The 15380-nt window shown below is 42.7% G+C and overlaps 1 protein-coding gene across 5 annotated transcripts in view; it reads left to right on the forward strand.

Moving 5' to 3' along the window:
• Positions 1-3814: 3814 nt before the first annotated feature.
• The window catches only part of B3GLCT (beta 3-glucosyltransferase), an 85446-nt gene continuing 73880 nt past the window's right edge, over positions 3815-15380 (forward strand). Inside the window, exons 1-4 of one of the 5 annotated variants that reach the window (XM_053386009.1) lie at positions 3815-3865; positions 8745-8914; positions 11128-11163; positions 12332-12572. In XM_053386009.1, coding sequence (XP_053241984.1) covers positions 11155-11163; positions 12332-12572 — 250 coding nt within the window. In that variant the 5' untranslated portion in view covers positions 3815-3865; positions 8745-8914; positions 11128-11154. The other 4 variants (XM_053386012.1, XM_053386008.1, XM_053386010.1 and 1 more) reach the window with 4 other exon arrangements.

The following is a 15380-nucleotide window of genomic DNA, read 5'->3' on the forward strand; positions in this document are numbered from 1 at the left end:
TTTTATTTTATTTTGTTCAGTCTATTCAAGTTATGGTGTGTAGAAGAGCAGCAGCTCCTTACCAATGTTGGTGACAAATCTGGCTGTCTTGCCCTGCGGGCCCCCTAAAATATGTGGGCCCCGGCCTACTCTGCCTATTTGGTAATCCACTGATTCCTCCAGACACATTATCCCTACTGATAATACTGACGAGTCATAGGAGCACAGGAGTTAGACTTTCTTGAAACTTTACAAACATAGTATTCTTACTGGCTACCCTAATCTCTGCCAAGTGAGTCCAAGGAGTCTTGGCACTCAACCAGAGTCTGTGTTCCTTTGGGAAAAATTAGGTGCAGCAGTGTCTTTGAAATGAGATTTATCTACACATATTTACACTAGAAGATTTCAATGGGGAGACACTTCACAGCATTTGCATCTCAGGAGGAGCCAGTCTTTCAGAGCAGGCCAACACAGGATTCCCATACAACTCTGTGCCTCTCTCCCAGGTTCCTTCAGGCAGCTTGCCAAAATGATTCTGGCCTTCACAGCAGCTCATGAAGCTCATCCCAACAACCTTGTCAGGTAGATTTGGCTGAAAATTAGCCCCAAGCCACTCAATTGCTAGAGTCTTTGAACCCAAGTCTCCCTGGTACCAAATCCATCACTTTATCTGCTGCACCACACTGCTTATTTATACATTGAAACCACATATCCTCATCCAAATTATAAATGGGATGCGAGTGTATCTGACTGTGTGTAAGGAGACTTTACAAAACATAACTTATTTGACTATAAAACTATTATGCTATTTCACACTCAGCTTATTGATTTCAGTAATATACTTTCACAAAATATGTTTTGACTCCAGTCCAACTGGAGTCTCTTACTTAAGTGGTTTCTTAATTAGGTTGACATTTTGTAAACTTGTTCGCTTCTTTTTTTACATGGAAGAGAACATTTTTAGACCACTTCAATTAGTAGGGCACACGTAGTATGTGTTACAATTTCAAATGTGCTTTTTCTGAAAAATACTAGATAAAAACAACAGAACATTATTTCAGAAAAATTTCTTTGCAAAATGCAAACATTAGTGATTGAAAGTTGTAATGACTGAGTGTTGGTGACTATCTGAAAAAAAAACCTTAATGGATGTTTAGAAGGGCTCTATTTTGATATTTATTTTACTATGTTACTATTTCATTATTTTTGTTTGGGGGAAAAACAAAGGTTGTTGGTGTCTAATAACAGCATCAAATCAGGGAAAAACTCTTTTAAACAGAATACTAGGGGGAGCTCTAACCACATGGAAAACACTGGTGTTCTTCACTTTTATAGGCAGAACAAGCTTCTCCCTATTATGATTTTTAGGAAATCATATTCCGTTGCTTGGATGGGCAGTAATCCTTCTTTAGAGCTCAGCTGTAGAATTTGTTTGCAGTCCTGGAGAAAGGAATGATAATGACTTTGAGCATGTGCAGAGTGCCTTTGTTTTGTTGCTAGCCATATCAAGCACACCAACATCTGGGATAGAAAGACTGGATATGGCTATAAGGAAACATGAGTAATGCACCCTTTTATTTTTGACCCCGCTAAGCAGTTTATCCAATGGCAGAGAGACAGAAATGTTGACATACAGTAGTATCCATTTTTTTTGTTCTTTTAAGATCACATTCTTCTATTTATTCACTACATTTTTTATTTCACTCATTAACAATACACTCTGGACTGTGTAAAATTAAAAAAATGAAAACAAAACCCATGAAATATACAAATACACCATATTGAAGTAGTTAAAACACGAGAATAAAACAGACAGTACCGATAAATGTCTAAACAGCACTAATATGTATTTTTAAAACTGAAAATCCTGGGGAAATAAAATGACATTCACAGAGCAATAAATAAACTACAAAGTAAGTGCCCTCTTTAGTGAGGATATTCCACTGCTATATGATGATTATGATCATGATGATGATGATGATCACACACACACATGCTTTCTTTGGAAAGTTTTTAGGTCACATCCATGCCATAATTCTTATAGCATTGCACTTCACTCTTGTCCTCAGTCTTGGTACGCTACTCTTTTTACTTTTCTCATATGCATGTGTTTCCTGCTTTTGGAATTGCTATAGACTCAGCTACATTGGCAAAGAAAATGCACTTTATGTGTGTTGTTTTTGCATTCTAACACTGTGACACCAGATTGTGCTGTGGAGTTCTGTTTTTGCAAACCTAATTTCTCATACAAAGTTTGCAACGCATTTAACTGAAACGCTTCTTCGTGTCTAGATCCATCCTAGGTTCACACAAATATCCTTGGTAATCTTTCATTCAACTTTTGTCCTTTTGTGGTCCTGGAAATAGTATCTGCATTCACTCACTATTCTATTTTCTTAAGTTGAATGCAGTGCAATCAGGGGTGGAGGGAGCAAATCTTGTATCCACGCACTCATTCACAAACAGATAACTTGATAAAGTTTGTTGGGGTAAACAAAAACAATGGAACAGTGTGAGACTTCTGCCAAGGCGGTAACACAAAAGCATGTATCTCCTCAACATGGCTCAAGCTTTTTCACGAAACTACCTAGATATTATGTATAGACAGCCATAATCACAAAGCATGCCAACTAAACTGCACAGCTACATTTATAAGGCAGTGTTTGTATGTAAGTCTATGGTTTCCTGGAATTATATAAATAAATCTGTAACATCTGAAGGTGATATATACATCTACAGATATGCAGAAAATTAATATCTGGAAGAGTCATTAACTTGTCAAGTAATTCCTGCATGTTTGGAACTCTTCAAAAATATTAGTGAAGCAGTGAACTGCTCTGGTCAAGCTCTGAAAACTATTTCCCCACAAACTCAGAAAACAGCTTGGTGTGTTCTAAAACCAAAACACTGAAAATAGCTTGGTTTATGCCAATTCTATGTCCTGTTCCACCCCAAAGGTCCCTAGGAGTACAATAGGGTCTGATCCTTCAGTAACCTCCTGCCCCTCACCCACCTATCTGCCTGCCCTCTCCCCTTCCTCCAAACTCTCACTCCCATCCACCTCCTTATTTGCTTTGCTGCTTTAATGTCAGCCATGGCAGGGTGGAGAAGTTGCGCAGCAGTGCTGGGAAACTAGATTGTTCAGGGCTTCTGCTATCTGGCTTTCAACTGCAGCAGTGTGCCATACACCTTGCAGGCTGTGGGTGAGGAAAGGATCTCCATCCCACCACACTGCTGGAGTGGCAATGAATGCAGAAGGAAAGTGGGTGGGATGAAAGACTTGATTTCTCCAGCTCAGTTTTAAATCTCAGCTGGAGAAGAATTTTCTGGACACTTCAGAAGATCATACAAAGAGCCTGCTGGATCAGGCCAGTGGACCATCTAGTCCAGCACCTTGTTCTCACATTGGTCACATAGATGTTTGTGGGAAACCCTGGTTTCCAGCAACTGGTATTCAGAAGCATTACTGCCCCGACCATGGCCAGCATTATGAGCCACCAAGATTCATATTTCCATGCCTGGCAATATGCGTTTCTGTGACATTGCTAGAAAATATTATCAGTGCCCTGTGGCAAACATGAGAACTATTTTTTAGTGTATTTAGTTTAGTTTGCTCTTTAGTGTATTTCTTCCGAATAGCAGCTGTGCTGAAGTTTTCCAGACCATAACCATGATTATAGCATACATTTCCAATTGAATACATTTTAAATCACTGAAAACAATGTGCCCCACACCTGCGTTGCCTTTTTATTACAATTGCTGTATGCAATGCTTAAACAATTTAAACACCACTGCATTTTCAGTACCCATAATATATGCTCTTGTCCTTGCCTGTAGGATCAATCACAGACTGCCGTGCTTGCAGAAGGACCTTCCTATTCAAAAGGTAATATTTTACCTTTATCTCTTGTAGGCAGAGCTGAGTATGGAAGGTGTTTGAAGCATGAGAGCTTGATTGCTGCAGCAAGCAACATAGTGGTATTTCATGTCCAGAGTGTATGTTGGTGTGGGGGAGAAGGGAATGTAGACTTTTGCTGTATCCATTTCCCAGGGGGGCATATGACTATCAAATCAATATTTATTGTTTCTAATCTGAAAGTGCTTAATGTAGTTGTTGTTTTAGGAGGAAGGGCATTGGCTACTGGCCATCTATTTTCAGCTGTTTGTCTCATAATGATATGAATGCATGCTTGCACAAGGTAGCAAATGGCTGCTCAGAAAGTCCAGGGCAGGCTGCCAGAGCAGGATTGCAACCATCCTGCATATAACAGAGGGATAAATGGAGTCCAATCATGCACAAGCGCTGCAAAATTCTGATGCATCTTGCCTCTAAGAGTTTGGCATTAGAAAGATGGGACATGAATAGATTGCCTCTGCAGAAAGCTAAAACGGGGGGAAAGTGACTTGTAGGGTTGCCACTTATTCACTTCCCCAACTGAAGAGGACACAGAGTTCCATAAAATGTACCCAGGTGTAAATTTAGAAATTAGTATAGTTTAAATAGAAATACATCTCACCATAGTGGGGGGGGAGGGGGGAATGTGATCTGGTAATGTATGTGCTAGTCTGCTGTCAAGGTGCTAACTGCTGGTTGGCAGCTTCAAGGCCCCTACTGCTCTCCTTTCATATAGGTCTTTATCTTTGAACCAGACTTGGACTAGACATTCCCCTGTAAAGTGGAAGACATAGGTACCCTAGCACCTGGAGGTGGGACCTAGGATCATGAAGTCCATCCAGGCCAGAGGCTAAGTGGCAGAGATGGGCTGTACATTGTATGTCCTTAATGCATTAGTCAGGTCTAATGTATCATGAGATAACTTTGGTTAGTGCTATAGTTAAAGGTGCTTGGGTCTTATGAATCCCTTTCTCTACCAAAATTATTTTGAAATTTTCTGATGGGCTAAAGCTCTGAAATGTGATCCATGTGTAATACAGGACTCTTCCATTTTGGAAAAAATATGAAAATGGGGCCATCAAATTCATCCCCCAAAGCCCCTTTTGAGTGTTATATGGCTTTGGGGATGGGGGTGGGGCGGGACTGTGCACATCTGACATCCATATGTTCATTGTAAGTTTTGAAAAGCCCTCTGCACAAGACTTCACAGTGTACTTGGAAGCCCAATAACATTTTTTAAATACCGGTAACTAGTGTTGTAGTATCACATTATAATACAAAAATAACATTATGTTATATTGCTATACTTCTCTTTTAATATATATATATATGTGTGTGTGTGTGTGTGTGTGTGTGTGTGTGAGAGAGAGAGAGAGAGAGAGAGAGAGAGAGAGAGAGAGAAAGAGAGAAAACAATGATCCCGGTCTGGTGCTAATGCACACAGGGGAAGGCAGGTCTGAAGGTGCAGAACCACAGATTGCTCCAAGTGAGCAGCTTGCTTCCTTGAAGATCAGAAGTTCACCCAGCCTTTTTAAACCTTTGTCCCTTGTAGAGATCTTAAAAGCCCAGTGCTTCTGGCCTGAAGACAGGTGTTCCCCCCTATGTTCTGTAGCCACCTGTCTGGTGTGCTTTCTGCGCCAGTGAGTAGTATGGGGGACATTTGGTTTCTCAAGCCCTGGTGGTATGCAAGGTCCTTCTAACAGCCTCAGGCGCACTGGTCTCCTGACCTACTGCAACAAGCTCTGAACTTGATCTGGCTCCTTAGCTGGAGGCTTTGCAGCCTCCACCTTTGTGTTGTTATTGCTGCAGGATTTAGGACAGTAATCACTTTAATGATAATGAAAAGATTGATTTAAAAAAATGGAACAAAGGTAAGCGTGAGTGTGTGCTGAGATTCAAATGATGTCACCCATGGCAGGTATGTCACTGCTGACTGGTGTGGATGGAATGTAGCAGGATGTTAACATAGGGAAAGTTAGTGTGGAGTAGTGTGGAGTCCTGCTAGTGTGGAAAATTCATTGTAACTTACAACAGAACAATAAATAGTTCATGTTAGGCTGGAAGCAACCTTAGAGTATACAAACAGCTGAATACTGAGTCCCACTCATTCTGACCTGGCAGCCACAGGCAATACATTAAAAGGATTTTTAAAAACTGAAAATGTTGTCTCTTTTTTTGGTACCAATTAGATCTTTTTTCCTTGGGCTAATAGTAGCAGGTGGCAGTTGTAAATGGAATCATAGCAGGGCAGAAAGGGTCAAAACCTTCACTCTTATGTGCTGCACTTCCAGTGAATACTTTGCCCTGTATGTTGCAGACCCCACAACTACTATTAATTAAAAAAACAAATAAACTGATAGCCTTAGTGATACATTATGTCAAGTTTGGCTCTAGAGTGGTAGTGAATACCAAGGGTCCCCAAGTATAAGTCTAAGGGGCTGCTGAACTTACTAGGCAACCCTGTGCTGGTTGTATCTTTGGCATCGTAGGACTGCATCCTTAAAAGTATAGCAGAGGAAAGTTTGTGGAATCTAGAAGAAAAAAGAAAACTATTGCCTTTTTGATTCAGGATAGACAAAAGAAATTCGATTAAGTAAATTGGCCTGCTCTGCTTTCGGTATCATTGTGTTTTACTGCTCAGTTGTAAATCCAGCTAATTAGGCATACTTCTAATTGATTTCTGCCTGATGTGTGTGCGCAGGGAGAAGAGTCAAAAGAAAGTGGAAAAAAATTCCTGTGCTGAATCCTTTGAAAGAGTTCAGATAATCCATTCTTATCTTACATCATGTTTCTTCTTAATGTACTCTTAAATGATTTTGAATTTGTATTGAGCATTATCGCTGATACAAGCACGTTATCGAAGTTTTTAGGATTAAAACGTGAGCTGCTTAGAAATCTGTTGTTGCACCTTATTGGTAAAAATTGACAATCCAGTACAGTGGTACCTCGGGTTAAGAACTTAATTCGTTCCGGAGGTCCGTTCTTAACCTGAAACTGTTCTTAACCTGAAGCACCACTTTAGCTAATGGGGCCTCCTGCTGCTGCTGCACCGCCGGAGCAGGATTTCTGTTCTCATCCTGAAGCAAAGTTCTTAACCCGAGGTACTATTTCTGGGTTAGCGGAGTCTGTAACCTGAAGCGTATGTAACCCGAGGTACCACTGTATAGGCATGAAGTCCCATGTAAACTGGAATCAGCAGCGGACAAATAGAAAACATAAAAACCTGCCTACATATTCATCTATCTCAGCATTCTCTACTGCAGTGTGTGTGTGGGGGGGGGGCTTTCCAGCTCAAGAGCCAAATTCCTTCAGCATAGCCTTCCAGGGGCCACATGCCACTGGCAGGTGAGGGCAGACGCAAAAGTAGGCAGAGCTCATTTTACCTTTCTACGGGGGCTCGTTTTTACACTCGCACACAAGGCTCTCTCTATCTTCCATCCAGGCAAGGAAGACACATTTTCAGACTTTAAGGGCACACTGCAGCCAGGGGAAAACACAAAAGAATGGCACAAAGGAAGGCTGGTGGGGTGTGTGGCCCTGGGGCCAGATAGAGAGGCCTGGAAGGGCCACGTTTGGCCCTTGGGCCTAAGGTTCCCCACCCTTGGTCTACTGTGATCAACACCAGCTCCAGTGTTTTCTGGCTCTGCTCTGCTCTGAGATTGGCAGTGTCTGTTACTAATGGTGGGAACTTCTGCTTTGCCATCTTCGGATAATTGGAGAAAGAGCAAAAAACCAGCAAATGCTTTTTGTTGACACAGAACACCTTTTCCAGGTGTTTTATTTAAATAAAAAAATTGTCCTTGGCATTATTTTTCAACTGGGAAATATCAAAATATCCACAAACTATACCCCAACTTCTTCATTCCCAGATGTGATGGTTAATAACAGCAGCAGCAACAACAACAACTGGTCTTTTTTTTAAAGAAAACCTTCAACTTTTTAAAAACGATACTTGCCTGTAGCCATGTAGCCTCGAAGGATTTAAATTATATCTTGTTTTCTTTGTCCTGGCAACCTGTATTACAAATAGGACACATGAATAATTTACAAATGGAAATCTCAGCAATATAATATAAAGCTATACAATGTCAGACAGGCATTTATTGCTGAGAGATAAATGTTTGTTATTATTATCCTTCACATAGGTAATGCTCCCAGAATTCAGAGCAAGGCTAGAAATAATATTGTGATTCCTACATTTTTAAAAATAATGACTCCGTAAAACAACTCTGCCATAAGAAATGCTGTGTGCAGCAAGTAAGATATAGAATCTCGACCATAGAAAATTATCATGTGAGAATTATTCTTTCAGGGCTAATAAATTCATTTTTTGGGATGTGCTTGATTTCAAAATTATAATGAGTGCTACAAAAGGATATTTAACAGACATGCCCTGTGAGTCTATATATGTTTACTCAGAAGCAAATTTTATCTGTCTCAACGGGACATGGGACTAAGAAACTGTGCATTACATCCATTCCTCAATGAGATTTAGGCCCAAGTAATTGAGACCTAGATCCAACTTCTCAAGCAACACATGAGTTCCTTCAAAGAGTGATAAACAAACAAACAATCTCACTGGGCATGTCCAAACGTAGGTCTTTGGACTCCAATCAGAACGCTGTCTTACAGGGGAAAGTATGGTAAATTGCTATAGTTAAATGGACTGGCATGACATGAAGACAGTCTGGGGAACGGATTTGGCATTCAGGGCGTCTTGAGGTTGCTAAAATTAAAACAGCACAATCTGTTGTAGCTGTATGTGTTGTTTTGAAAATTATTGAAGAGTAAAGTCAACAGATTATATTCCTCTATATAAAATGTTTCCATGTTATGTGGCGGTAATATTTCATTTCTGTTGACTACACAGGTATCTCTAGGTACATTGAACTTGTCATTTGAACTACAGTTAAATTTCTTGATGGAAACCCTTGGTTCATTTCACTTCTAAGACATTGAATTACAGAATGAATCAGTGCAGATGTCCTTCAGCTATATATAGTTTTAATTAGAAGATGGATTTTGTGCAGCATACATCAGGTGAGGAGGATATTTTCTGTATAAGTCTGTTTGAGGACTGCAGCCTTGAAATGCATACGTAACTTTGTAATGGTGCTTGTTTTCTAATGGTTTGCATTATTGTTTCCAGTTGAAAGGTAAAAACTGGTGTATCATTAGAATGTGTCTTAAAAGGCACTAATACAGTATTTACCAATATAAAATCTGTTTAACCATTTTATTGCATTGCTAATATAGGGTTTTCATTAATATTTTAACACCTACTTGCTCTGTTTACAAGCTGTTGCTTGACAGTTAATGGCATTCTGTTTTCTGTGAAGAGGAAAAGTGCTTGAAACGTAAAAAAGTGAGGAATGCATGCTGACCCTGATCCATTAAAAAAACCACATGAAGCAAATGGCAAATCTCACTCATGCAGGATTGTTGTGATTGCTGGCACATCATCATACCACGGTATGCCCCGTGGAGAGCCTCAAGGTCCATAAATAGCAACACCCCAGAGGTCCTGGGTCCTAAGGAAGTCAGATTAGCCTCAACCAGAGCCAGGGCCTTTTCAACACTGGCTCCGGCCCAGTGGAACGCTCTATCTCATGAGACCAGGGCCCTGCAGGGTCTGATTTCTTTCGGCAGGGCCTGTAAGACAGAGTTGTTTTGCCTGGCCTTTGGCTTGGAATCAACTTGATCCCCTCCCCCTCTTTCCTTTTTCCTTCTGTGATGGAACTCCTATTTGGGGACTTCCCTGGCTTTTTTCTGGCCCACGTAGGACCAGTCTGGATAGTTGGCCTTGATGAAGATTTGACGTCTTCATCCTCAAAAAGTTTTTGAGTTTCTACTGAAATGAGGTTGCATTTTAATTTTGTGCTTAATCTTGTTTTTGAGTTGCATTTTAATCAATTGTTTTTACCTGATGTTAGCTGCCCTGAGCCCGGTCTTGGCTGGGGAGGGCGGGGTATAAATAAAAGTTGTTGTTGTTATGTAGCACCCTGCTTGTGGTTAACGCTTAGCTGGAATGAAATATTCAACGCAGCAATAGAGAAATTAAAATAATAATTTATTTGTCAGACAAATAAATGAGAGACACAGTGGTATATGGTTACCAAAGCTCTGCCCACTCCAGCCCTGATGGCCAGCACTTATATTTCCTCAGCCCAGCCCCCTTGCTCCTCCTTTGGCTGCCTCTGTCCAATCAGCCTGGTTGAAATTCCTATTGGCTGTTTGCTAGAACCAATCATAAAAGATACACCCATTTCCTATTACCTTTTATGGGAGACAAAGAGCTATATTTCCTTCTACCTATAAATGGCAAACAAGTAGCCATATATCTTACATTTGCCTCAACAAGGCACCTTAATTACCAGATCACCTCTTGCCCTATTGCCCTCCAAAACAGATGGTTAATGGTTTTAAATTTTTATCTTAAACAGAGATCAGAGATCTTGGGTTCACATCTTTAAGCTCATTTTTAAAATACAGGCCTTGATCAGATGCCTCAGTTATATCATAATAAATGTTTTTTCTGTTACCAAATGTTAAAAGACAGTGTGTGTTAAAGAAAGTTGGCTTTAAAAAACGAAGTCCTATGAATGTACACTCACAAGTCCATCCTACTGAGTTCAATGGGAGTTACTTCAAAGTAAATGTGCATAGGATTGCAGTTCTAACAGCATAAAAAAGTACAAGGTTAAATCACCACCACCACAACTAATTGTTATGGCTGCTGCTTTCAAGGGGCAACATTATCTGTCTGTTGTAGTTTTAACCTTCCTGAAATGTTATTAAAGTATCCGTTTTTAGCTGGGGTTTTTTATTATTATCCTTGCTGTTTAATTTTCTGAGCTTTTGCTGAGACTATAATACTATTTAAAATCCATGAATTATTTTCCCTTAAGTGATAAGTTTAAAAATGTATTCTATAGTTCTCCTTAGAGAATCGAATAGCCTGAAGATGTTTGCTATATTTATCGTGCTTCCTAGATGGGATGGTGTGTTTGGAAAGTATGTATAGTGTTTGTAGCAGAATATCTTAAGTTTTTAAGTGTGTGCAGAACAAGTTATTTTCTAAATGAATTAATGTTGATTAACCACAGCTTCTGGGTCTGTATGCAATAGTTTAAAATGGCATTTTGATTACCATTTCACATGTCTGTATGCATTAAAAAGAAATTCATCCCTAAAGACTTCTTAGTCAATGCTTACAAAAAAATAAACACACATTTTTTATGTTTTTCTTCTAGGAATACTGCTCTGGAAACCATTCCTAAATGAACCACGTAACCATGATTTTTGGTAATTCCTATCCATGCTGCACCATTAATGTGGAATGGAACCTTAGCACCCTGACTAGAAGTTTGACAGGTAACTAATACATAAGAAAAGTGGTTGGGTATATGTCTCAAGGAAAGTGAAAAACATGAACTGGTGAAAGTTGCTGCATGTTGAAAATTTGTGTGGACATGAATAATGTGAAGGTTATCTTGTTAAAAGGGTTGTAGCTAAATATTTAATGGAGTTTTGTAGAGGTTGTGCCTTCTAACCTAAGCACAGCTAGCTGTAATTAGTTTATTGTTGATTTAGTAAGCCCTCAGCATGAAAGTCTAACTTAGGAAGTGGTAAAATGTCATAAGCCCCACTGCATTTCACAAGATTTGTGCTAGTCTTTGTTGCCAGATCTAAACAAACAAAAACAGCTGGAACAGAACAGCGTAGAGTTCATGCTCCAGGTTGTCTATGATGGATTTGATCCTAAGCAGAGATACCCAGAGGCGATGCCAATTTTTAAGTGGATCAAATACGGCTTGGTGCTTGCTTGGATTCTTGGGGCGCAATGAATGCCAAAACTGAGCCAGCAAGGCCCTTCTTAGGCTCTTAATTATGTCCAGGCGCCATTTAACACAGGTGAGTTACGCCTTGATATTTTTCAGAGACCCGAGTATGCAGTCTTTGTTTATGTTCATTAAAAATCAATGGGAGGCCTTGAGGACGCTGACTGTTTTTTTCTCCTGCCTTAAGACTGCACAAGACAGAAGTCAGCCCACACCTGAATTAGCTTCCCCTGAATTCCCTTCTCCTGTCATGTTCTGTTCGGCCTCACTTCATTGAACATTAACGGGCATGTCTTGTGCCCGGGAGACGAGGGAGGTGACTCTTCCCGGCGCCTGTTTTGAGAGCACCCAAGCAGGCGAGTCGTGAGGCGGGTCAGCGGGCGCCCTGGGGTGGGGGCTGCGGGTCTCCACACACACACAGCCCAAGCTGCCCCGGTGAAGGAAGAAGAAGCCCTTGAGCAGCCGTCGAGGAAGAGCCGAGGCGCCGCTCCAGACGGTTCGCGTCGGTTATCTCGAGGAGGAGAAGCGAGCGGCGGCCGTTTCGGCCCGCGAGATGGCGCCGCTGAGCCTCCAACTCTTTCCCTCTCTCTCTCCCTCTCTCTCTCTCCCCTCACAGGCTTCCCGGCGCCCGGTTCTGCTGGGCGGCGATACCTCCTCTGAGGCCGCTCGGAGTCGGCTCCGCTCCTGCCAGCAGAGGCGGAACACCGGCCAGTGGCGAAGTCCCGGGAAGAGAGGACGGGCTCCCCGCCGCGAGGAACAGGAGTGGAGCCGAAGCTGCTGCTGCCGCCTCCTGCTCCTCCTCGCCATGCCCCGCGCTTTAGCCGCCTGCCTTTTCCTGCTCCCGCTCTGCGCCCGGGGTGAGTGGGGCGGACGGAGAGGGGACATTTTGTGGCGCGCGGACGGCGGTTGGGAGGAGACGCCGCGGCGCCGCTTCCCCCCTCGGGCAGGCGGAGGAAAGAGAGGTCGAGAAGCCGCCGAGCCGCCCTGTGGCTGCCCGCCGCCGCGTCGTGAGGGGAACCGGATACGCGAGGGAGCCTCTCTGCCCCGCTTCCTTGAAGTTTGTTCGTGGGATGGGCGGGCGTCCCCTTCGCGTGTAGTCGAGCGGCAGCCGCTCCGCCCGTCCGTTTCCTTCTCCCTTCAGGGTTTAAACCGCTGCCGTCGCCGCACAGAGACAGCCCTGAGGAAGCGCTTGTTTTCCTGAGGTGGCGCTGGCGGTGGGTGGGCGCTGAGCCCCAGGCGAAAGAGCCCGAGCAGCTCATCTCCTGAAGGGCAGCCGCAAACCCCGGGGTGGCGGGTGGGAGAGCCTTGTGGCACCGACGGCACGGCTTGGTGTGGCAGAAACGGCTTTCGTGGGCTAGGATAACCCGCCGTTGCCTCGGAGGAAGCGGCGTTTTAAATCCACAAAAGCTCCTACCCATAGGTCAGGGACCTTATTTTTATTTTTTGGGGGGGTTGTGTGGGGCGCTGCCGAGAAAGCTCATGCCATAAGACGGCAGAGAGCATAATAAGATCGCCACCTTCTGCGTCAGGGAGATTTAGTCCAAGGCAAACAGCCAAGCCGTTCCCGATTCCACCTGTAAAGCCAGCAGTAGTGGGCTATTATAGGGCAGGTATTTTCAACCTGTTCGGACCCACTTTTAACCCGAGCGTGCGTTTGGGGACCCATTTCTTCACCCTTTTACCATATATTGGCATGGGAGTGGTAGTGCTCCTGTTGCCACCCACCTCAACCCACTAGCCTAGATCAGTGGGCTAGGGAAAAATCCACCCTTTTAGCTGTGTTTCTGAGCATGACAGGGTGCATGAAGGCTACACTCCTTAAAACACTTAAAAGGTCTAAGGTCCGCTAGAACACAGCTGGGCTGTTTTTATTCCCCCTGAGGAAATGTGCACTGAGTAGTTTGCTTGTTTTTAAAAGGGTGGCTGATTAATATGTGTTAAGTGATGGGGAGTGTGTGCTGACGATGGTGTTCACAAAGAAGGACCTTTAACCATTATACTGATCCGCTGACAAAAATTACTGCTCCCCAGTGAGCTACATCAATTCCCCTTTCTAATTCCTCCTCACTGGAACCGGTTTTTCAAAGGAGGACCTTCTGATTGAATCGGCTGCACCTTCCATTTATTTGTTTAATATCCTGCCTTTTCCCCAGAACCAGAACTTAAGGTGGCTCACAAAAATTAAAACAACATGGATAAAACATAGTTAGCTAAAAACATATATGAAGATAATAGTTAAAAAATAACTAAACTGTGATGGAATTAAAACAGTGTAAAAAAAAATCTATTAAAATATAAATATTTAAAACAGCCCAGCACTATTGAGAGCCCTTTCCTTAAAAGCAGTCAGTTTCCAAAGCATGTTGGAATAAAACAGTCTTCACCTACCAGTGGAAGATCAACAAGGAGAGAGCCAGTTTAGAACTCCCTAGACGGAGAGGCTAAAGCCTGGGAGCAGCCCATGAGAAGGCTGCACACCCACAGAATGTGCTGTGAGGATGGTGGGACTGAGAGAAGGGCTTCCTCAGAAGTTCTCAGAGCCTGGACAGGTTTGTATAGCAGAAACCCTTATAGGGCTTTATAGGTCATAACTAGCACTTTGAATTGTGCCCAGAAATAGATTGGGAGCCAGTGGAGCTGTTAAAGCAAGGGGAGTTATGCTTCATTTTCAGCTGTGGAAGCTAGTTGGGGCTATACATATACAACAGCCTAGCGAAGGAGCCTGCTTCATGAGCAAGAGGGAAGTCCCAGCTGATGCAGCATCTTCCTCAGTGACAAAATGTCAAGCCAAGATAACAAGTGAGTTAAGCATGCAGTTAGAAAGCTAGGAGCAGTGTGGGAGCTATCCAGTATATTTTACAGAATGTCTCATGCACAATTATGTGCCTGTTGGATAGAAGTCATGATTGTGTACTCAGTGCAATGAGCTCCTGACCCCCTAGGGAACAAGTTCATTCCCTTCAGGCTAAGGTGGCAGAACTGGAGAAGTTGAGAGAGACAGGTTGGTGGATGAAACTCTTGTAGATGCCATAGCTGCATCCTATTCCCAGGGTAGCAACCCCTTTGCTGCCATGGAGAATGAGAGTCTTGGGGAAGGAGATCATCTCTCTGAGGAAGAGGGAACAGTAATTTAGAATGGATCTCATTTTGGGAGATGAGCAGTTTTCCTCTTGTGTCAAGGATGGTCCTCCAAGTAGGAGGTTGGGTGATCCTGGTAGTGCCTGATTAACTCATTAGGGGTGCAGATAGTTGGCCTTGTGATGGGCATGCTAACTACATGTCAACTTGCCTGACTAAAAGGAGCAGACTCTTCCTCAGAATTGCTATGGGTGATGATACTAGGCCCTAAGAGTAATTTACTACCTGACCAAATGGTCCAGGGTGATGCAGAATGAAATCAATGAGGCAACCAAATGAGGATGTGTTTTAGTAATGGGTCACTTCAGTTATTTTCACATAGACTGGGTTCATATGTTTTCCAGTGATGACAAAGAGCTAAATTTTCTAAGTACTGTTAATGATCATGCCCTACAGCAGTTGGTCCTGTAACTGACCAGAGGGGATGTCACCCAGGACCTGGGGCAAGATGTGTTGTTGAACTGATTAGGAACAGTAACCACAGTGCTATCAAATTCAACATGTATGTAAGTGGGCAATCGCCAAGA

Source organism: Podarcis raffonei, chromosome 4 (genome assembly GCF_027172205.1).
Source record: "Podarcis raffonei isolate rPodRaf1 chromosome 4, rPodRaf1.pri, whole genome shotgun sequence".
Taxonomy (NCBI): domain Eukaryota; kingdom Metazoa; phylum Chordata; class Lepidosauria; order Squamata; family Lacertidae; genus Podarcis; species Podarcis raffonei.